General features: G+C 31.7%; 2 protein-coding genes across 5 annotated transcripts in view; one reads left to right on the top strand and one right to left on the bottom strand.

Moving 5' to 3' along the window:
* The window catches only part of LOC119828197 (calcium/calmodulin-dependent 3',5'-cyclic nucleotide phosphodiesterase 1), a 129,970-nt gene that overhangs the window by 94,470 nt on the left and 9,897 nt on the right, over nt 1-25,603 (bottom strand). The window lies entirely within an intron of this gene.
* LOC119828229 (maltase A1-like) lies at nt 4,497-8,829 on the top strand. Its single transcript, XM_038350336.1, has 8 exons — nt 4,497-4,614; nt 4,704-4,861; nt 4,935-5,516; nt 5,594-5,701; nt 5,780-5,930; nt 6,034-6,229; nt 7,940-8,077; nt 8,760-8,829. The coding sequence occupies exons 1-8, from the start codon at nt 4,497-4,499 to the stop codon at nt 8,827-8,829; spliced, it is 1,521 nt and encodes a 506-aa protein (XP_038206264.1).

Below are 25,603 nucleotides of genomic sequence, written 5' to 3'. Positions count from 1 at the left end.
GACAGATTCGAAATTCAAATGTAATATTTTTTTATAATTAAGTGTAACAGTATTTATGGCCAGACTAAGTATATTCAGTTCTTATCTTTAGTGTGAATTTGTTATACATTGGAAAACTATATCGGTTATAAGATCGGCTATAAGGAAATTGGAAAACATCATATATTGTAGTACTGAAATACGCTTAACTTGGTAATATATGTTAGTCGTCTAAATCGAAATGATTTGGTTCTTATTAAATTTTATCAACGAAAATTTTTAGCGGAATCAGAGAAAATCCAGACATAAGAAAAAGAATAATTTAATAACCATATTTTTAAGAGTATTAATAATAATCAATGCATAATAATAAAGCGTTGATTTAAACGTGACTTCCAATATCTAACGATTATAAATATTTAAACACCGAGGTTTAAAGCTGGAGAAAACTTCCACCTCGATATCAATAAATTTTTATCCAATCTGCGAACAAATCCCGCGTTTAGAGGTAAATATGATTCCGTAGCGCTTAATGCAGATATATTTGCATTGGGAAGGTAAGATAAGCAACGCGCTGCACAAGAGGGATTTAAAAATGCCGGTTATTTTCTTGGATAATATGAACAGATTTGTCGTTGAAATTTAATGGTATACTGGAACAAATATTTTGTACTAAGTGAAAAATATGTTTCGTGTTGAATTTGTAATATTATTTAAGTTTACTTACAGCCATAATCAATAGTTTGAATTAATCCAAGTTAAAATTACCTGAAACGAAGAGAAATAATCACTATTTAAATTTACATTGTGATGAGCAATACATACACCTCCTCCTCCTCCTATTGATGCCAAAATGTACAAAGTACAGAGTTAATCCTGGATTCGCCTTCAGACATTCTGAATGATCGGCTACTGCAGTATATATTATATATAAATATAAGTTTGATTTTTCTTCTTACACTTGAGTATAATATAATGCAAATTAAAGATATGAATACTAAAAACAATATCAACATCTCTATTCAAGCAACGTTTATTTAAACGCCATGAATACATAGTAATTTTGAAGATGTCATAAATAGTATATTTTCCCTTCACTTTCGTATCATCATTACCATGTTTGAATGAATGATATCTGAATACGCCGTTTTTTGGCTTCATGAAGAAGCTATAAATCAAGTAAATTACCTAAAAGTCTAGGATAACACGTATAAAATCCCATGTCTCATTCAGATGCAGTGATCTGCGAAAATATATTAGAATACCTTAAATCTGTATCCAAGCTAGCCCTTTTCACTTTATCTGTAGTTGAACAGTCATTTTTTAATTTAATATATTTTTTAATTTATGGACTCAATAAACTACATAAACATAAACAAAAATCATTCGAAATATATAACATGTCTAACACTAAAATAAACTAATACACTTTACATGAAGACATAAATGTCCAATAGATGTGATCAGCTCCTAAGGGACAAATTAAAAATTATTAAAGGTTAGTATAAACTAGATTAAGCCGCTTTACCAGCGCTAGCCGGCGGGTCCGAGATGAAATTTCTCAAGTTAAATGACTACCTGGGATTGCCAGCGTGGGACGCGCAATTACATCCTGCTTTTAATTATCTGAACGATCAGCTGCAGTTGAAAGCCTGATCTTACTGGGCATGCGTCATAGATATTAAATTCGTTTTTGAACGTTCTATTTTTGGATCTAATTTGAAGGAGATTCTTACAATTTTTCCTTTCGATTCTTTGCATTTTCGTCCATTGTGTTATTACTTTGCTATTCAACAATCAATCCAGTCAAACATTATGCTGTCGAGTTTTGAAAATAAATGAAAATATATTTTTTATTTGATAGTAAATTGTAGAAAATTGCAATTCGTCACATTATTTACTGGCTTTACAAATGACTATAGTGTATAAATCGAATGGACTACGTATAAATGCTTTATTTATTATAACTACTTCTTTTGTAACTAACTATTCGTCCATATTTGGACGTAGCTTGATTCACAGGTCTAACCTTTAGTAAATCTGTTAGTAATCTTTGATGTTGAAGTCCCGGACATTTATCAATTTATACATAAGTTAAGCTGATATTAATAAGAATGAATATTCAATTTCTGGATATTTCATTCAAATTTCTTGTCATTTATTATGACATTTCCAAGATTAGATAAATTTCGATTTACAAGCTTTATAAATTAGTATGTAGTTCAGTATAGGTCGATTTAATAACATCCAATTATTATATATTAACCTCTACTAAATCTTTAAGACCCTTACTGAGTCATCATTGTCCAATTAGTGTATTTTTAAGTGAAAGTCGAGCACGTTTTGGTATGAATTGTGGCAGAACCACACCCTCACAGAAGACCAGTGTGAAATAGTAGCTTGCTTCCGTGTCTCGTACGGTGAGTGGAACCGCCGAGGGCCCGTGTTATTTTTCTCATCCATCAATCCTTACCGTATCCTTTACTTAAACTCTACAAATTTTCATGGACGATGGTGATCGCTTACTGTCAGGTGAACCACCAGTTCATTTGCTCGCCATATCATGAATGCATCATATTATAGAATAGAATACAGAGATTAGCTATTATAGGAGCGATAATTAATAAGAACAGAACATATCCTATAGTTCCGGCATATAATTGCACGTATATAACTGTTGAAGATTTTCTTCCGCGACTGAAAATCTGCGCAACAGAACTGTATCTTCAGATGCAATTCATTTTAATACAAACACAGCTCGTGTGAGATTGTAGTCTCCTACAATATTTATTTTTAGCCGTAAAATAATGAGAAATGAGACACTTGAAATGGAAGAGGTTCTTTAAATCTGTTCATTTTTTACAGCATTTTAGTCTTCCATTATCTGACTTTTATCATCACTTTGTATGTACTTATTTTTCAAATATTTATGTAATTTTTTTTTGTCTATGAATGCGTTAAAGAATTTCTGTCGTAGCACGCGGCTAGCATTCCTGTCATGAAAAGAAAACACTTTTTTTTTTCTCGATAAATTGATGTTTTTTAATACTTCAATCCTTTATTCAACGCACTAAAGGAGGTTAGTGGAATTCATATAGCTGTCAATGATGCGAATAAGCTACAAACTCTATATAAGTATTTTTAATTATCTCAATTTTCTTTGACAAAGCATTTGATAGCGTACCAGCCAGTTTTATATAAAATATGTATATAGACTAGTCTTATTTCATACATTATCTTATTTATGGTATGTTCTCATATTTTTCAAGACACGTTTCCCACCAATTTTTTATTCTTCATCAAATTCGACTGTTTGTGAAGTAAAATTTACTTTATTTAAACTCCCAACGAAAAGCGACGGTTGTTTGTTCTTGACAAAATATACACTGTTGAAATAAGAAATACTCGTTAAAAACATTTTGCTATTAAAAATACTCCGTTATAATTTAATATTTACGTTAACCCAAATTAAGCTTTGCTTTTTCAAGATATCTGATTTTTAATTAAAAGTCCTACGTTGCAAGTCCATTAATCTCGTTAAATTAACTCAATAGCGTTTCCTTTGTTTCGATATCCCAAAAACAATGCCTAATCGCCTTTCCACTCCCGTTACAAAATTGGTTTTTTATCATCTTGTCTTAAACCGCTCCGTCATGTTTAGTAAGTAAGCCTTGCAAAGAAATCCCTAATTTGTTGAAAACATAAAAAATCAGCATTTAACAAAATTTACCTTTATTGAAGATAATGGTTTAGTTTTCGAGTGCTTTATCTTATGATGAAATGTTTGCTTATCTTGACTGTGTATAAAAAGAGTAAAATGGAAGAAAAATATACCATTTGCTCATGATCACAATGAGGTAAGTTTTAATGCGAAAATCCATAATACAAATGTTTATAGAGAATTAAAGAAATTAAATGAAAGCAGTGCATCATATTTATTGAATAACATTTAAATTTGTTACTAGTACTCTTATTTTACGCTTGTTTATAGGTTGAAATCGCTTTTGTTACTGCCGGCGCTATTTTTAATATCAAATGCGTCGAACGAGCGTGAACTTGAGTGGTGGGAGACCACAATTTTCTACCAAATATACCCAAGATCGTTCATGGACAGCGATGGTGATGGTATCGGAGATTTAAAAGGTAAACATAATTAACAACATAAATGAAAATATAATAGAATATTTGAAAATTATCGGTGAGCAACTTATATTAAACGTTTTCTTGCCCTTATTAATTCATTGTTTTCAAAAGGTGCGAAGGGATGCCTTTTAATTAGTATATTAGAATATTTCAACGCACTGAATCAAAACTAACAAAAATTTTTTTTTTCACTTGTATCAAATTACGTTTTGTTCTGTTTGTAAAACCTTTCTGTTGATAATCGTATTTTTTCTTTCCAGTTGTGTACCTTCTTTTCAGAAACGTTTATATATCCATTTTGAAATATTACAGGTATAACATCAAAACTCGAATACCTTAAGGAATTGGGAGTGGGAGCGACATGGCTATCACCCATGTTCAAGTCACCAATGTACGATTTCGGATACGACATATCCGATTTCTATGATGTCCATGACGAATATGGTACGATGGAAGACTTTGAGGAATTAATGGCAAAAGCAAAGGAATTAGGTACGATACTAATACCGACTTGCTTTTAACAGCTTTGTGGCTGTAATTGACTTATTGGGATAATAAAATTATGGTTGTAATTATTTTAGATATCAAAATTGTTCTTGACTTCGTTCCAAATCATGGCAGTAATGAAAGTGTGTGGTTCGAAGAAGCTTTGAGGGGCCATGAAAAATATTTTGACTACTTCGTTTGGGAAGATGGAGTAGAGGATGAAAATGGCACTTTACATCCCCCGAACAATTGGGTACGTACTTTTTTACCTTATTTTACCTGTTAACATTGTGCTCATTATTTCATAAGGATTATATTGTTTTTAGAATAGCGTTTTTCGCAAAAGCGCATGGGAATACAGAGAGGAGGTCGGTAAGTACTACTTACATCAGTTTGTCATCGGCCAACCAGATCTAAATTACCGCAACCCGGATGTCGTTGAAGAAATGAAAAATGTAATAAGATTCTGGCTCGAGAAAGGCGTAGCTGGTTTCAGAGTTGATGCAATTTCGCATTTATTTGAAGTAGATAAAGAACTATACGGTGGTAAATACCCAGATGAACCGATATCTGGACAACGTCTCAACGATCCAGAACACTATGATTATTTAACGCATATTTACACCAAAGATCAGGATGAGACTTTTGAAATGGTGTACCAGTGGAGGGAAGTTTTTGAAGAAATGAAAGAGAAAGATGGTCTAACTAGAGTTATGATGACTGAAGCTTATTCAACTCCGCAAGATACAATGAGGTATTTTGGTACTGAAGATCGAGAAGGTGCTCAGATGCCTTTCAATTTTGTGCTAATTTCTGATGTAAACGGCGACTCAACAGCTGCTGAAATTAAATATGCGCTTGATAAATTCCTTACGTTTAAGCCAATTGATAAGCTAGCCAACTGGGTGGTAAGTTTTTTTGTATAATTAAATTATATTTGGGATTTGAATTTTACTGTTAGTTAAAAAAAAACATTTATTTAAAGGCAGGTAACCATGATAACGACAGAGTAGCATCGAGATTCAGCCCAAAATTAGTAGATGGAATCAATATGATAGTGCTTTTATTACCAGGCATAGCTGTAACATATATGGTAAGTATTCATTTCATTTGAAAAATTATTATATGGTAACCATAACTTTCAATTAAAATACAATATCGTGGAATAAAGGGTGAAGAAATCGGTATGGTAAATGGATACATAAGTTGGGAAGACACAGTCGATCCAAGTGGCTGTAATACTGACGACCCTATTAATTACTGGAAATCGTCAAGAGATCCTGAGCGTACACCATTCCAATGGAGCGCTGATAAAAATGCAGGTACATATAAAAAATACTACTAATCCATTCTTCAGTAAGAATAACGAAGTATTCTGGAGATACGTTCTAAGAAAATACGTAACCGGTAAACATAAATTTCTAGGATTCACTACTGGTGACAAACCCTGGCTCCCAGTTGCGGATGGATACGAAGAGCTTAACGTTGAAGTACAAAGAATGTCTGAAAGATCTCACCTCAATGTTTACAAAGCTTTAGCAGAATTGCGTACGGAAGCCACGTTCAGATACGGCAGATATGAATCCGTGGCATTTAACTCTGATGTATTTGCATTCAGAAGGTGAGATACGTTTAAAAGATTAATCGCTGCATGAAAGTACTTGAAAACAACTGGTGCTCCATTTTTATTTGAAACAAATGCATAGATTAATCATCTAAATTGAATATCGCTATTAGAATTGATGCGTTTTCAAGTAATTAACTTTTCTATGTAGGCACATTCTAGGAAAACTATTTTATTTACTTTCAATATTTCACTTTGTTAGCATGATGTTTTTGTAGGATAACTTCTTTTAAATGACACTAAGTTTAAATTAGCTACATAAACACTAAACATGATGAATTGGAACAAACTATTTTTAAATGTAAATCAATCAAATTAAGACCGCCGCTATCGATTTAAATAAACGTCGGCATTCAAATATACACGCGATCTTATCAAAACAACTTAATCCGTCATAACATGATATTGTGAACACTTCAAATGTCAGATTATAATGACATGTCAGCAACAGCTAAGTGCTTGACATTTGTATGAAACGCTGGATTTCTCAATTTGAGCCTGTAACAGATGTGGTAACTGTTTGGTTACTAGCGCTCCTGTCTGATAATCTATCACACAAAATGGGTTGTTAATTGTTGCATAAATGATATAGCTATTGTAGGATGTAATTGATTTCACTTTCACTCGAAATTATCACGTATCTAAGACTGTAGAAGCATTTTTATAATATGCTAAAGAAGCTTTAGCAGCACATTAATCCAATCCTTTAAAAATAACAATCAATGCAAAAAGCCTCGGAGCATTAGAAGCGTGCGAACTAAATTTATTATAAACACCAGATAATGAAATTATAAAATCAGCTGAAAATATCACAGCAAGCAAAAAGTAATAGGCGTATTTCAAGAGAGTCCTTTCCGAAATTTGTAGCACAATAATTCATCAAAGCACTTATCTAGAAACATTATCTATGATACTTATTATCAATTTCTAAACTCCACGCATTTCTCCTTACTACTTGCATATCGCGCCCTCGAGTTGGTATAAATTTATATACAAGCAGTTATCTCATCAGACAAGGGTCCTATTTACGGGGACATATTTATGTGAATTTGTCGTTTAGACCCTCTTGTAACGAGGGTCATGATTAGATAGGTCATTAGGTGGAATAAATTTAATTGAAGGTTTATTACCTACTTATTCGCATTCTTATTTGTTAGAAACAATCATGACTAGTTTTTATTTTGGATACAACTGGATTATATGTTAAAGTCCTTAACAATAGAAAATTATAAAGTTTCAAAACTCAAACACTATTATTAATTCATTCAACTAGACTTCTTTAAAAAGCGTATCGAATCGTAAATTTATACAACAATTTGGTTGGGATGGCTATGGATATATGATATATGATGGATTTTAAAGATAAGAAAAGGCATGTAAATAATCTTATGTGAAATCTACAATGATTTTGTTTACATGGGCTTTATTTTGTGTTTATTCTTTTATTTTTATAATGATAAATAGATTATACATTTTTACTTTCTAACTAACCTATACAGGCTAAAGGTAAAAAAAAATTTATTATATCCTGGAAATCTAACGAAAACAGGATACCTATAGGCGTGAAAAAACTGGGATTGTCTATCGTTTTCCTTTCACTTCGCGGACGAATCCGTGAGCCTGTATAATATTTCTTACGAACTAAGCAGTATCCGAAGACAATTTTCACGTTCACTTGTAATTTATTGCATCTAAAATTAATTACAGATGGCATAACGGAGAGGTCTATATAATTGTGGTTAACTTCAGGGAAGATCCACATATAATCGACTTCACATATTTCGAAAACGTTGAAGGTCATTTTGAAGTAATACTTAGTAATATTCAGTCATCGAAGAACAAAGGGTAAGACATATTTTAGCCTCATTTTGAGAAAATGGTGAATTCCCGTGTTCCCTATTGGAGTATGGTTTACGTAGTAACTATTTAATAATCTGTGGTATGGGGCATTATGCATATCACAGATTAATTTTATAGATCGAGCAGGTGAACACCCTTCTGTAGACCAGACCGACTTTTTTTGTTAGTCACCATCAGGAATCGAATCCAGGACCCCTCGTTACCAAGGAGGTGATCGAACTATTTAAATAAGTATTAGTTGATAGAAATTGGAATTGGATTGTTTATAATAAAATATTTTTTAGGTTATTTAATATGCTACGGAGTTGTAACAACATCTGTTGCATCACATTGTTTTTTCATTTTTCTGTGCTAAAATGTCTCACAAATTTCAAAGAAAATGATGTTCCACCAAAGAAATCACTTTCTGCTGATCGTAGTATTGTGTTTTTTATGTTAAATGATCTCATTGGATGATACTATTTAATAGAAGGCGATAAAAAACATTAATCAATGAATCTACGATTGTTGCCAGTGAAGTATATTTGAACAAACTTTGCTTGTAATAATTTTAAAGAGAAAACATTATTTTTACTCAAAGATGTTTTCGTCATTTAAATATCAACATCTAAATTCGGCTAAAATATTACATTAATAAGCATATTATAACGGTTTTTTTTATTTTCAGGGATCTATTAGAGGCACAAAGCGTGACTATAGACGGCAGCGAATCTTTAGTATTGAAATTGGTGCAATAAACAGTCACGATTGTTTGAGAATCTTTATTAAATACACCAATTAATTATATTACAAATATACAAAGTACATTGTTAAAGCTATAATGTGTTTACCTTTCGTCCCAATTCCGTTCAAGTTCTATAGCACTTGGCTTTTATGCAGAAGTATCTGAGAATTAAACCGTCGTCTTAATGAATTATTCAAAAATGATATTGGAAGGGATTAAAATTGAATTTCGAGTTCTTCCAGCCAGATTCGGATGAACAGTAATTAAATAATGATACTTTCGAATAGCTTCGTTATTAGCTTTAAATAATAATTGTATAGTGACATGTTTAATTCACTTCTTAAATCATTGTATGTTAGGTACATCTAAAAACATATATAGTTTTGTTATTTATGAGTATATTACTATATACTCCAACAAATCTCTTTATGTTGTGACCCTGGTGACACTATTGCTAGTTGATATCGATGAAGACATTATTACGCTAGAGATATACATGAAACTATTAGATAAGTAACTACTAGATACTAAACTATAGATACTCAGTATATGCTATAGTAAAAACAGCACTAAAAGCAGGCTTAATTTATGAGTAATCTTTTTCCAAACGATAAAGGAGTCGGTATATAATTTAGAATTTTGAATAAGAAATTTGAATATTTACATTCGCATTAGCACAATAGTTTATTTATGACATATGTTGTACTTTTTTATGCATGCATTCAGATCATAGAGCTTTATGTTAAACTTTGTAAATTACAACAGGCGAAGAAAATGCTCTTTTTTTTTTCCTCTGTAAGGGAAGGAAGTATAAATAAACATTATATTACAGAATACATTCAAGATATCAGTGATTTTAAACGTGAAACCCTATGAGGCGTAATTAATTATGGATTTTCATTGACTATTTCGCCTACAGTATATTATGTACGCCTTTGGTATGAGCGTTTAAAGAATACTATATATATAAAGTAAGTAATAATAAGACTCATCAATATACAATCGCAATATGTTGCGCATGTTTTAACATTAAATGGCGTGATTATTGAAAAAAAAAACTTGTATAATGTAATGATGTAAATGAAAAGCAAACAATGTTTATATTTAAATTGATTTAATCACAGATTTAAATTTTATACTACAAGTCGTTAATTTTGTTAAAATGAAGTGAAATCTCGATTGTTGTTGTGACAAAAATATTGATTGATTGATAATAAATGACATGGACTAAAATATGAATTTTGAAAGAATAACTTGTTTAGTAAATATTTATTTAATGAATACTGTGTCAATTTTTGTATTTCCTTTAACTAATTAGAAATTTTTTAACTATGAATGTGAATGACATCCATACTTGAATGATATAAAGCTTAGGAGTTTGTTGGTTTGATCGCGCTAATCTCAAGAACTACTCGTTCCAATTGAAAAATGTTTTGTGTTGAATAGTCAATTTATTGCGAAAGGCAACTAACGTGAATTAAGACGTGTGTGAAACCTCAGCCCGTTTGTATATGGTTGTGCATATTCGGTAGACCTGAGCTGGTTATATTTTATACGTCTAAGTTGTCCTGGTACAACATAATATGCCCGGATTAACTAATAACAGAGTATTACCCACTAAAGTATTCAGGGTCAGCTAGTAATAATACAACCAACTAAACATTTGTATACATTCAACGTTAATTTCAATTGAAAACTGTTTGTGTTAACGGCAATTTGACGCAATTTTACCCACAATTGCGAATCTGCGAATTCCACGTCATTTAGGCCAAAACTGCTAATCCACACACTACACAGTCATTCGTCGAAAATTATACGCTTATTTGATATTCAATCAGTTAATGACGTAGCATATATACAGGTACTAGCTGCGCCCCGCGGTTTCACCCGCGTAAGTCCGTATCCCGTAGGAATATCGGGATAAAAAATAGATGTTGGCCGATTCTCAGACCTACCCAATATGCTTACCAAATTTCAGAGGAATCGGTCAAGCCGTTTCGGAGGAGTATGGCAACGAAAACTGTGACACGAGAATTTTATATATATAGATTTGATTAGTAACATTGTTTTATTTCAGTGATGAAAATAATTATAATACCATATTAGGTAATCTGTAGCGCATTCGTTTTACTTCTGACAATATGATTGACGGAAATTATCTAAACCACTATTATAAGGAGAAGATATTTGTGTTTGTGTTTTGTTTTGTGTGTATGTTTTTAATACTGTCACACAGAAATTCCTGGATTGATTTCAAAAATTCTTTCTCGATTAAAAAGCATTACTTCACTGTGTGACATTGACTACACATGAACCACGGGCAATGCCAATGTATCAGCTAGTTATCAGTAACTAATTTAATTATCTGGAATCCAATCCACTCATATAACATAAACATCATACATTTTCAATGAACACGATACAAATCAAGTATAATATGTATTATGTACTAAATGTCAATGACGTTATATGAAAAATGTTATATGTATAATGCTTATAATATCAATGTTAAATACAAAATTTTCAATAATCGAACCCAAATATTCTTCGGCAATAGCTTCGTCATCCACCGTATCAACCGATTCGTTAATTGTTTAAAAAATATCAATATTCACAATCAAACAATAAGAGAGTTCCACTCACATTTGACAACCGTTACCAATAACCATCGACTATTCGTGAAACATGATGCTTTAACAAACAGGAGCAAAACAAAACAATATCACACCGAAATGGCTCAGACAGAATTTGAAATGTTTTTCTTGTGAGTCAACGCTTGTTAGCTTGCAGACAATCGACCTATTTAGTAACGTTAAATATTAGTTACAAAGCGCTATTGTATGTCAGGTGCGAATAATTCTCTTACAATTGGAATATATTTGTGTATATGATAATACTCCTTACTATTCGCATCCGACGCACATGGGACAGTTTAGAAGGTAGTTAACACGAAATTGTATTGTAATTTTGTAGATCTCCTGATAACGAATGGGTGAAAAGGTAAATCGATTTATGCGCTACCCTTATTATGAGTTACATTTTATTGTTTACATACCAGCTGCGAAAAATGCTTTGAATCGAGCACTCGATTATTTATACTGATTAGAGCGGCACCTAAATTTTAATCTTATGTTAGTATAACAACATATACCTAAAGAGTTTGTTTCTTTGAATGTCAGGAACTACTATATTTTCAAAATTCTTTCACCGTCATATATGTACGGCATTCCTGAAAAAGGCTGTAGGTATAATAATCATTATTAAAAACGTAGTATGATATTTAATTAAAAGACAATTTGAATCACTAACCTCTACACCTTTAAATTTGATAACAATATAACTGCTCATATAAGAGCATAAATAATTTTCATTTGCATTTGAAATATCATTTCAATCAGCTACTGTAGTCATATCTTAAGTCATCAAATCACATTCCACATAATATTGATCTGCTTCAACTTTAGACCAAATGACTGACATTCATTTGATCCATTTAACACGTGACTAGTTACCTGTATCGCCTGAGACAGAACAATTCTTAATAACCGGTACTTGAATAAAAACTAGTTATAGCCATTACACTGGTGCCTTAAATATTGAGCGGTTAACCGATATATATACAGGTTTGTTGCGTAGTGACTGACACCTGACTGAGATAATTAACACCACAATCAATTATGCTATGACACGAGTTTTTGTTGTATATTAATTTTAACGTGTGAATATCGCGTTTTTGTATGAAATAATTTATGTTTAAATGTGACTCTTGTAGCAATTGAAGTGTAGCATGATAGACATATTGAATTGGTGTTCATTATTTTAATTATATGTTTGTACGCATGAACACGCGAACAGAAACACCAGTGCTTCATTGCGTTGTAAGATGAATTTGTTTGCGTCTTTTACATATTTTATTGTTTTAGGAACAAACTAATTTGTGATAGTAGGTGTGTATTTAATTAAAATTAAGTGTTCATTCTAATTAATTTACGTTCAATCTGTCCGACCGATGAATACTGTATATTCATCGGTCGGACAGAAAATGTCTGTCATTCGGAGACCTAATTTACCTATATCTAATAGAATATCCTTTTCTTTTTTCTTCCCTTCCTAGTCCTATTCTAAATTCCCTCTAGTAATCTCCTCCATCTCCTTATCCCTTATCCACTAAAGTTGGCAATCTTCATGGGCGCGGCTTGACCAACGAGGTGACCAACGAGATCATTTGCCAACTCTCACATAAAATAAATAGGTACTCAATCAGTTTCGAAAAATTAAAAAACACGTTTTATTGGTAGACTCAATATATATGTAAGGACATAATTTTATACTGGCGATCCTAATCAGAATAGGTGCTAAGGTAGACTCAATTAGTTATTCTATTGTCCCCGATCTGAACGATTTCATCACCACCGTTTAAATTGGTTTAAAGTGGTTCAAAATTAAGTCAAAAACAGTCGGTTATATAAAAACATATAAACATACAAACATACAGGTGAAGCTAATTAAAACTCATCTTAAATAAAACTATGGGTAAATGAACATTTCTTTATAAAATAGAAATATCCAATAGCTGATTTCAAGCATTGGAAACTAATGGTCTATAACTCAAGGGATTTTGATCTTTACATACATTGTTCAAGTAATATATTTCATGTAGGACGATAAGGCAGGATTTTCCGTAAAACCCACCGTACCTGGCGTTAAATTACTTTCTATGATGAATAATTTCACGCAGATATATTTTCAATAGATCTCAGAGAGAAATTATTTTATATTTCACTTCCTACTGTAATAAATTCTAAACTCCAACCGTTTACGACTATTTGTTATTTGTTTATTTTATATTTTTTTTATTTTAATTACTAGAATCGTGTGGAATGGTTAAGATTGATTAAAGCTTAATCTTATCATTGGGATTTTTCTACTAATAACATATAAAGTATAACATGTATACACAGAGATGATTTTTTTAACCTTGTTTAGAAAATACGTTACTTCTTATGATAACCTAAGGCCCGAGCTATTATTATACGTATTTATTCAAAATTACATTCTTAAGACCTATTTAATTATGTTTTTCATGCATACCTAGCCTAGTTGAATAGGACATTATCCAAGATAAATAAAGAATATATGTCCTTATTCACAATGTTTCAGTTTGAACTAAAATAGTTCCGATAAAATATTACATAATGATTTCGTTAATTAATAATATAATATATACTCAGTATAAATATAAGCTTTGGGTTTGATTGTTTCATTTAGAACTAACTAGTTGCACGCCCGGCTCCGCTCGGGCAGTCCTTCGTGATTGAAATGATGCAAACTATCCTATCTGTTAAGTTAGGGATCAAACAAATTTGATTAAAATCGGTTGTGTAGTTTAGAAGTCCATCGCGGACAAACAATGTACCACGTTATTTATATATATTAAGATATTAAGAGTAAGTAAATAATCATATTATAATGAAAAACATGTTTTTGAAGGTTTAAATTTGTGCTTTAAACAAATGACCATTTTCACCAATATACATGTTATAAAACTAAAAAGATGATTGAATAGTCGTAACATTCTTAATATAATCCCCAATGAGTGGCTTGACCATTAATAGACTAATGATCGAACAGCCCAAGTGTGCCAACAGCACACATTTCGCAGTTTAAGACCATAAAATCTAAATCTGCGTTTCGGATTGCGTTAACGCATAAACTGATCGATCAAATGCTAGTTTAGTGTTTACGTTCTCACATGAGAGTTATTGCAAATAGCTGGCTGATGAGTGTATGGAGTGATTAAAACCGTTGATGTATGGAGTGGTTAAAACCATTCAATAAGTGATGCTGTAATGTTTTAGAAAATATATCAAAATTGACTTTATTTTTGGAAAAAATTACTATATGACTTCGAAAGAATTCTTGGAAAGAATGACTTAATGACTAAGGCATTGTGCGTCTCTAGCTTACCTAATCTGACGCGTAAGCATGATTCGATAAGGTGACGTGCCGCAAAAACACAAAAATAAAATATACATATTATTCAAAATCTGTAACTAGCTGTGCCCCGCGGTTTCACCGACGTCAAATATGATGTTATGTAGCCTTGCTCCATAAATTTACTATCAAACTCTAAAATAATTTTTCAAAACGAACCTCATAGCGCTCTAATAGGTCCTGAGATTAGTGCAAATAATCAAACAAAAAGGTACTTCAGAATTATATCATTAGTAGACATACGCCTCTTTGTCTCTTTGTTCACTAGCATAATCGGATTTCGGATAAATTGGTGGAGTTGGGTGAAATTTGGAATAAAAATAATTTATAACCTTCTTCATATAGGTTTCAACATAGGTTAGCATAACAAAGACATGAGATTTGGCTAGTATAATCACATTATTTTAATATGCATACACAACTGTTTCCATTTCCCAATCAACATAATGAATGCTATTACGCCATATAATAATTTTTTCGCAGAGTAATTTTTTTTTTTTAATTCATGATAGGGAAGCGCTTGACCACGATCTCGCCTGATGGTAAGCTGAGATGTGGTCTAAGATGGAGCGCAATTCCCTAGAAGGTACCTGTTCACTCTTCTCTTGAAGACCTCCAGATGGTACTCGTCGGGGAACACAGACTCGGGAAGCATGTTCCAATCCCTTGCGGTTCGAATAAAGAAGATATATCATTACGATGATATAACAATCTTGTATTATAAATGTAATAATATTGTTTTCGTCCATTACTATAAATCCAGTTTTCTGACATAAAATAGACAACCGCCATAAACAACGCATATTACATTCCCACATATTATAATTACAAAATAACCACTTAAAATCACATTAATTTAATTTAAGTACTATGATCTAGTACACCTATATAAAGGCCCCAATGTATTCGCATAATAGAGCAATTGCCCACTTGAACCGCACCTCGAAATGTTGAAACACCGAAAGCCATTTGATTAATAGTCATCTACAGATTAAATGTTAGTGATATGCAGCCTTTTAGCAAAATGAAACGCCAAAATGGACACTCTAAGTGTGCACGAGTACTCAAAATAGCGTGCACGACTTCCCAACGCTGCTAATGATTGGTGCACTGTACACGAAGACAATTATTTAGATGATACGTCAATCAATCAAGGTAAGCCGATGGAGAAGTTAATAGCGAAGAAATGCGTCTCGGGGCGATCAAAGCTGAGGTCAGTATAAAGGTTGATGGATTGGTGATTGTCAAGGGATGTTTGGACCTTGGATAAAAGTAGCCATTGAGTTTCATAAATGTTTTGGCATAAACATTCACTAAGGAAACAAAACAATGTGTGTTTATAATAATATTTTGACTAAAAGAAAGAGTTAAAATGTTAAATTCATCACGTAATATTTCTAAGCATAAAAAAACATTTTAATTTATTGAACAAATTATAAATCACATATATAAAAAACTAATTTATAATCAAGTATTTTAGTTTCATTAATTAACCCTCACGCAAATTAAATTCATCTTTAAACTTTCCACCGTTCACAGCAAGAAAGTGACCGTAAATTCCCAATTTTCAGGAAATGGATTTTCACATGGCTCATCTCCAACAACATTTTGAATTAGACGACAGAACTTTCACAGTTTCAGAATCGCAGCTATTGGAACTCGCCAAAGTAACAAGAGTGAATACATTTTCCTAACTATTTCATTTTCCAGCGCTCCTCTAATATTTAAATTAGTCTAGATATAAATTTATATGCTTTGACTCAAAAAGACGGCAACGTCAACTTTCATTCAAGTTTAACATTGACACAAAACTTTGTGGAAGCTTCCCCAAGTTCCTTTTCTGCAATTTCTTTTCAATAATAATCAATATATCTTCAACTGCTTTACGGCAATTTTCGACTATGTATCTTGTAAACTTTTAAAAACTCAAGGCTAAAGAATTTTAATATCATTTTATATATACCATTGTATAGAATTTGAGCTGGTGGTTTTCATGATGGTAAGCGATCACCATCGTACACCCCCCATGAATGAAAAGGTTCTCCTCTCCAAATATGTTGTTCGTTTTTAAGGTATAAGTTATAGGATTTACGAAGAAAGGAAGGCCTAGCAAGGGCAAGAAAAAGTTATTGGCCGGCATAACGAATAAATTACGTTTAAAACCTTTAATTTCAAAACGTTTCAGAACATTTGCGTCAAATTAAACAGATACAAATACTCTTTATTTTTGATTAACGATAAAGCTAATAGGTACCTTGAATTCGTGACAATTACAAATTCTTTGTAATAAGATTTACAATCACCCACTTTATTTCAAAACTGAAGCCAATCAAATTGAAAAGTTATAAACAATTGTATCAATCTAACAATTTGTATTAGACCGTGTATCTATACAGAGAGACAGACAGGTTTAGTACCTAGTTACGTACTAAGTAGGCCAACGTTGATTGATACTCGCTGTGCTGGTGTATGTAAGGAACGATCATCAGAGTTAATTACGAGATATCAGAAGCTGTCAAAGGAATTAATAGGAATTGAAGAACACGATCGCTCTTAGCGTTGGCTTGTCTGAGATTTGTTTTAATTATATATTGTTTATGACTTACGGCTTGAAAATATTATGTTACATTATTTTATTCTGTGTTTGTTAGTATTTTATATAACAGTCTTACAATGTGTTAGTCTTGAGTATAATAATAAGAAAAGAAATATATTCAGGTTCTAATATCTAATAGAAACTTTAGTTAATTTATACTTCGGTTATCGAAAGGGAGGGTAACTATTCTATGTATTAGCTATTTCTGATCTTTAGACATGAATGTCATGTAAAAAATTGTTAGAACAATAGATAAATATGCTTTTATATCCTTAGTACTAGCATAATATGTTTATGAGTATTAATAATTAATTACGTGGTTCTTTTTTGTCATATAATTTTACTACATAAATTGACTGTCTAACACTAAATCAATATTTCGAATCAGACTGGCAGTTTCTTAAAATAGCGCGTTCAAACAAACCAAGTCTTAAATTTTATATTATTAGTATAAATAAGGTTGATATCAATTAAAGTATTATAACACAGCAACAATCTCCTGTAGCATCGCAAACTTAATTCTCAATTGATATTCTGACGAAACGTGAATTAATTTTAAACTGTGACCTATTTTATGCAGACATTGTTCATGTAAAGTAAGCTTTAAATATAACATACATAATTAATGCTATCAAAAGCATAATACGCCACGTGGGTGCAGCCATTTAGCTGTTTAATTATGTAATTAAAATCGAGTTGACATTAAAATGTATGGACTACAATAACGCTTAATCAGATGTTATGAATAATGCAAATGTAATGATAACGTTCATGGCGATAAACAGAATACTTGGAGACTAGTTTTTATAGATAGTGAATTCAAATGTTTATATTAAAACTAGCTGCACCCGGCAAACGCTGTTCTGCCTTACTCTTATCGTTTAGTGGTATGAAAAATAGATGTTAGCCGATTCTCAGACCTACCCAATGTGCTTACCAAATTTCAGAGGAATCGGTCAAGCCGTTTCGGAGGAGTATAGAGACTAATATTGTGACACGAGAATTTTATATAAAAGATGTTTCAGTCACTTATGAATTTGCATTCGAATCGCATAAAGAATTCAAACCACATTGCTCTTGGTACTTCTAGCCTTTATCACATAAAAAAGTTCGTGTCAATGCTTGAAATTAAGCTGGCAATATAGTATTTTCTCGAATTTTCCAGCTTTTCTATTGAGTAAGTTTAGTTTGAAGCAGGAAATCTCTTAAAATTCACTGCAAAACTCTATTATTCTTTATTAATTAAATTGTGACAACCACTAAAAATCTATCTCTGTAGCCTGTGTTCTGTACGTTTTTGCATACAGGCTTATATTTAATGCCCTTTTTATCAATTAAAACGTAAATTTTACGATATTTATGCGATATCAAGCAAAGAGTTATAAATATCTATATAATCTATATCTATATGTTCTGTAAGGCTGTGTGAAATGGCTCATAACACGAAATCACCCTAAAATAGCTCAGATTTGATGATGATATAAGAATGTGCATATCTCATACGATAAAATACCTTAAATATTCTTCCCAAAACTATTTCTGTAAAATTGTTGTAGTGTGCCTTCTACCCACAGATTAAACAAATCGTCTGATAGATTATTCGATTCTGATTCCATTTTTTCTCTCTGTTATCTTACAAATTAAGAGCATCCAATGAATCACAACAGATGAACAAACACCAGACTGTGAGATTGTCAATCCGGCCCGTTTGACTGTGACCTGAAAACGGAAATGTCAGGGGTCGTTTCAACAACCGACATCCGACTGTAAATAAATCTCCAAGTTTATTTACGGGTAGGTTCATTCTCGCACGGTGTATAAAATGTTGTCAGCGATTGAATTTGAACTTGGCTTCGACAAACTCCCAAACCACTTCTGAACTTGCGTTACGATTGGCATAAAAGTCTAATTATTTTAAGGTTAGTTTTTAAATCATGTATCGAATATTTCAGATAAGTCTATAGTATAAATAATTCAAACAGCAAAGGTACACTGTTATTCAAATTAAACCACTAATTAATAAATTTCTTTAGTATAATAAAAGTGTTAATAGTGGAATTATGAGCTGTTAATCCCTACTGAAGGATTTTTCAGCATTTGTAAATAGTTTACAGTCTTTTTTGAGTGGAAAATGCTAACAATATTCAAATGGTATTTTTCTACATTATAGTTGGCAAAAGATCTGGTCTGTCGCATAATTGTAAGTAGTTACTTATGTATCTGTAGTTACAGATACATACAGAACCACAGACATGATAAATTAAAAACTTTATCATCAAGCGTGGCAATACTATTATAATAATTATAAGCCTTTTCTCCTGCACAAATTACAATTTCACAATATGTTGTTAGTCAAAGACGACGATTTTCGTTTGAGCAACGATTTCACAGCTTCTATTCGCTCTCGAACACCATGGAGGTAGATCAAAGCGAAACCTACATAAGCACTTAGTTCTAAAGCGAAATCAAACGCCAATGAGTTGCCTCTGTATTAGTTAATGTTCTAAATTTCTATATAAATTTAATTAGACGTCCCTGCTTCTTGGTAATATAAAGAAGAATTTGATTGTTTAAACACGCTAGCCTCGGGTAGCCGATTTCAAAAATTATTTCACCGTTGGATTTTTACGTGCTACGTAAGTGGTCTACTACGGACAAAACTCGGGCCTTTAGGTATGTCGCTACCAAGGTGAATCTTTAGTTCACCCACGCGTCTAATTTAAGATGATACCCAGCCTGGGCATCATCGCGATTCTCTAAATACGGGAGGGACCGCTAGTTATGTATTTTACTTAGTGTAGAACTTTCTGTGAAAGAACTGTCATCAATTGTTAACTTCAAGCCAACCGCCAAGGTCATATTATTTACTTATATCCCAAGCAACACAATTAACACCTGTGTTTCTACCATAAAGTTCTTATAACCAGACTAGCCTACTTCGTCGGCTTTATATAGTTCTTATGTATTATAATTAATTAATGATGATAAATCTAATATTAATATTTATACTACAACGAAACAGTTATGCTCTCAGCGCAAACATCTCCATGATCCAATTATCATAAACCGTTTTAGGTATGATTTAGTATGAAAACAGCTTGAATATTATATAAACGTAATTATTTGTCGTTACATGATTTAGGTTAATACGAACATTATTAAATATAAAAGGTTCAGATTAAAATTCAGGGCTTCCTAAATGGGTCTTCTTATATTTTCATATCTGTGTTTACATAATTGATTTATGGACGCCTAGGTGAAAACGCTCAAGTAAATATTTAACGTTTCGACTATTTAACATAAATTCCATCCCTAAGGAAAAGAAATAAGGTTAAAATTTATTCATTAGTAATTAAAGAACCGTCATGATCGAATTGAGTGAAACTACTGGAGTTCTGTATTGGGTTAAAATATTTAATTTAAAATAGAATTCCTCTAGTGTGATGTGACATGGTTAAGTAAAAGAACGACGTCGTGTCGACAAAATCGGCGACAGAACGGTAATTATAGTGCCTGATAATATAAATTTTATCAAACTCAATTCATAAACAACGCATGGATATGTACCTGTTGGTTATTTATATATCTGTGATTTGTATACTAAAGAGTTTATAATAAATAAACATGTTTCAAAAGTTAACTATAGCCTCAATTTTATACATTATGTCACTCTCTAATCCAACCTATTTCCAGATATAAAAATCATATCACAAAATCGGTTAAAGACAAACTAAAATTCAAACGAACCAACTTTCTTTTGAATTCATAATATTGTTAATAATTAATTTTTTGCTTTATGACCCGCCCTGGCTTCGCTCCTGGTACAGATTATACATATTGTAGCCTCGACCAAGACGCAGATTTCTAAAATGAACGAATTTTTAAAATAGGTCAAATAGTTTTTGTATGAAAACATTACAAACGTACACACAAAAACAACAATAACATAAAATTAACATTAACATTATAACATTAATTTAGACATTTAATCTACTATTAAACAACGTAGTAAACGTGTATTATGTTAAAAACCATTTAAAAAGACTACATGCCTTTTTAAAGATAACAAATAGGCACCACATGAGCTCCTTCTAATAGCTAATATAAAATGAGCTTGCAAATTATGCCAATATTATCATACAATGTAATGTCACGTTTGACGTAATTATCGATGGTATCATGTAACTCGTTAAATGCCAACGTCCATGCATTGAAATATATGAATTAAACATTATGTTATGTTAGAGCGACTACTAATTTACTTTTTTTAATATATACAGATTATTAACTGCTTGGCTGCTTTTAGCGCTTAACAAAATGACGTCTCCTGTACGGAGTCTAAGATATAAAGAATAAACTGTCCCAAGAACATTTTTGAAAAAGTGAGTGGTGAGGACCTAGGGCTTCAAAGGAAAACTTGAAGGTTCAGGATGTAGCGAGGAAATAAAGACTCTAGGAATTAAACAGATTTTTTAATTTATCTGCGCATTATTCACATCACCACTGCCCAAACGGGGAGAGAAATTGCAAGAAACCGTCTTAACCAAGAATCGAAGAGACTCGATTTTGACCCTCTTTAAACAGATTTTATACACTTATTGGGGATCGGTTATATCTGTACATTATGGACACGTTCACATATATGTGTTGATGCTAACAATGTGTCGCAACTTCAATAAACATAATTCACACACATTGGATACAAATTGTTCTGACTTTATCCCTCCCAAGGGTTTTCTATAATTTCCTTATTAACCTCATGTAAAATTTACGAGGTAGAAGCTTTATATTGAGCAATGGTTCAGTGGTTGGGATCTCGGCTTTCAAATGAAAAATAGGGAGTTTGAGACCGGACCGGGAATAAATTGATATTCAATTTTTCTGCACACTATCCGCATCATCATTTCTTGAAACGCCGAAGGAAAATATTGTGAGGAAACCGGCACGTCCAAGCATTAAAAGTTTGATGACATGTGACTTCTGCCAACCTGCACTTTACCAGCATGTGGATTATGGTATGAATTCCGATAGCATAATCATATTTATGGTGACAACATTTTATTTCGCTCAAGTAGTAATAACACGAAATTTGATAACTCAATTTCATAGAGTTTATCAAAAATAAATATTAAAAACCATCCGCTTGTTCATCCGCAATAACCAATACGTATAGATAATAAAAACGTTACTCGGTGAAGACGTATTGTTTTATGATTAAGGTCCACCCCACTAGCATTTCAATGCTATAAAAAAAAAAACAAACAAATGACATGTATACTTTTTCAAAAAAAAAATAAAAAAAAACCTATTGTTAACATCCCATTATACTGAGTGAACTATTAATAAATAGAAGTTATTTCATACATCAGTTCCCAAATAATCCAAAGTTGTTTGGAAATTGTTGTAATAATTTCTCTGCTACAACGCTAGCACGAATAGTTTTGACATGAAATTGCATTTATGTTTTACCAATGTTATCTCTCTATCATCAATCTTTCCTATGTGTATTTACTAATTATCTTAATATATTTAAATTACGTGTCACGTTGTTTGTCCACCATGGACTTCTAAACAACTCAACCGATTTTAATGAAATCTGCACACCCCGTGCAATTTGATCGAAGTTAAAAAATAGGATAGTTATTATTTGAATTAAGGCAAATAACGACCCGGGCGGAGTCGGGGTACTCATATAATCTATACAATATCAGTATATGAGTATAATTTTAACATGAAAAAATATTTTTTAAGAAAAAACTCCTCCGCGTTCAAATTGACAGAATTAGACCAATTTTAATAAATCCTCACGCAAAGCAAGTTGAAAAAGACTAATAGAAAATCGTTTCACCTAATATAAAGTTCCGAGTAAACGGAACTCGGAACTGAGAATTGACAATCTATTTCGAAATTATTTGTAGTTTTACTGTAAAACTATTATATGAATACCATTTTATCGCGTTATATACTACGTTGAAATTATTATAAGCAGTTATTGTTTAGATGTCATTGACATTGTCTATCGTGTAGAAACTTTAAGAAGGACATGTAATAACGAGCAAAAAGAGAATCTCTAACTGTGTCAATTCTCATTCAATCTTATATATAAAATTCTCGTGTCACAATGTTAGTCTCTATACTCCTCCGAAACGGCTTGACCGATTCCTCTGAAATTTGGTAAGCATATTGGGTAGGTCTGAGAATCGGCTAACATCTATTTTTCATACCACTAAACGATAAGAGTAAGGCAGAACAGCGTTTGCCGGGTGCAGCTAGTCTATCTATATATATATATCAAAACTATTTGCTGCTGAGTAGTCTCGCTTAAACTAGAGAATTTCTGAATTGATTTTGATAATTTTGGTATTGATTCCTTCATATTAGTTAAAAATAAGTAAAATGTGTCAAAAATATTTCTATCGCGTTGCGAAGCCGGTTCAACTAGTATTAGGTATAAATACAATTTTTGTGTTTCCACGAATGAAAACGTTTCAAATGATATTTTATTTGACAGAAAGGTTAGGCTTACAGATAAAAATAGACATTAAAACTACACGAGGTTGAATTTAACTCACTGTAAATCTGCCCAATATTTCCTTGAAACGAGTCTGTTAATTCGCGTACGTACGTATATAACATAAAAATATAAGAAATAATACTGGATTATTATAGACAAAGGTCACGCCGAAAATTTGGGTTGCTTTTGTGGTAAAAATAATGCCAAATATAGTTTAGATTGTTTAACCAGAGATGTAATAAAATAACATGTTATATTTAATTTCCATGTTAATAATTATAATAAACCTGAATTAATGATTATACTACATTGTATAGCATTATCTATGACATATAAATGCACAGGGCGTTTAATATATACGAGCTGATTTGAAAGTGCGTAAGAGCATTATAATTGACATTGTGTGCACGAAGGCTGGTCCTTACTTGGCTCGTTAGCGTGGGTATAACATATGTCAGTATGAGTTATAGTGGATTTAACTGGAACTAAAATAAGGCTGTTTACACACTGAGATTTTTAAGAGTTAAGCTTATGAGGTTACAATACCGCGGTTAAATGGAGGATTTTAATGCTATTAAACAGATTTGAACCTAGTTTATGGTTTTAAAAATAATTCAGTTAATTTCGACATAGATTTTGATAATGTACTCTTGATAGAGGACAATTTAATAGAGCAATTGAATTAATTTGTCTTACTTGTATCAAAGCGATAACTGTCATCTCCACAGATTTCTGTTTTCGATAATAAAAGTGTGTCCTGATTAAACACTGGATACAAAATATGTGAACTAATTATTTTTATAACAAAAATTTTACTATAGAATTTTTATCTACACTTATATTATAAAGTGAGAGAATTTGTATTTTTGTTTGTAATAGATAAACTCAAAAACTAATGGACCGATTAAAATTTCATTCTTCATAAGAAAGCTGCCATTTCACTGAGTGACATAGGCTATATATGTACCACGGGCGGAGACGAGGTGAACTGCTAGTCAGTAATAAAACGTCCAATAATTATTATTGTTGACATTTACGGATATCAACTGTTTGAATGTACTTTCCAATTTAGAATAAATATACAATTTCAATAAAAAATATGTTTTTTCACACGTTGGTAAATAACAAATTTATACAAGAACAAAATAAATAATACCTATATCAAAATTGTAATGTTTTTTTATGAGAAAAACGTAGACAAACGAAATCTTTGTTTTGTTTGGGGGAACCATTACCCATTGAATTATTTTAAATGCATTTATTTTTGTTTCGTTCATAAATTCTCGAGGCAAAATTTCCGATAAACACTCGTGTAAAGTGGATATTGTTCTACCGAAAATTTTTCCCCAATAATCATAATGTTTTTCATAATGAATTTATATAATGGCGCTTCAGAGCAGCGCTCCTTAAATTCAAAATTAACTTTGAAGTAGTTGCCGCTTTTTCGTACTCGGGAAAACATTTTTAATATTTCAAAAGAAAAACATAAATTCACTGTAGAGATGTTTCTTCTGACAATAACCAGTAATTTGTATAATAAACGGTTACCAAATAGCGACGTAATGAATAGCCTGATTTTTCAGAGGTTCATTAGAAAGGACCAATTAGCGTTATATACTTAGTCTGGCCATAAATACTGTTACACTTAATTATAAAAAAATATTACATTTGAATTTCGAATCT

This window comes from Zerene cesonia, chromosome 1 (assembly GCF_012273895.1).
Source record: "Zerene cesonia ecotype Mississippi chromosome 1, Zerene_cesonia_1.1, whole genome shotgun sequence".
Lineage (NCBI taxonomy): Eukaryota > Metazoa > Arthropoda > Insecta > Lepidoptera > Pieridae > Zerene > Zerene cesonia.
The sequence above is the reverse complement of the archived record's forward strand: the minus strand, read 5'-3'. Positions and strand labels throughout refer to the sequence as shown.

Excerpts from the sequence above, each read along its gene's own strand:
- LOC119828229 (XM_038350336.1), top strand. The coding sequence starts at position 4,497 with ATGTTCAAGTCACCAATGTACGATTTCGGATACGACATATCCGATTTC. Across the intron at positions 4,862-4,934 it reads TACATCCCCCGAACAATTGG|AATAGCGTTTTTCGCAAAAG; the intron begins GTACGTACTTTT and ends TATTGTTTTTAG. Across the intron at positions 5,517-5,593 it reads ATAAGCTAGCCAACTGGGTG|GCAGGTAACCATGATAACGA; the intron begins GTAAGTTTTTTT and ends ATTTATTTAAAG.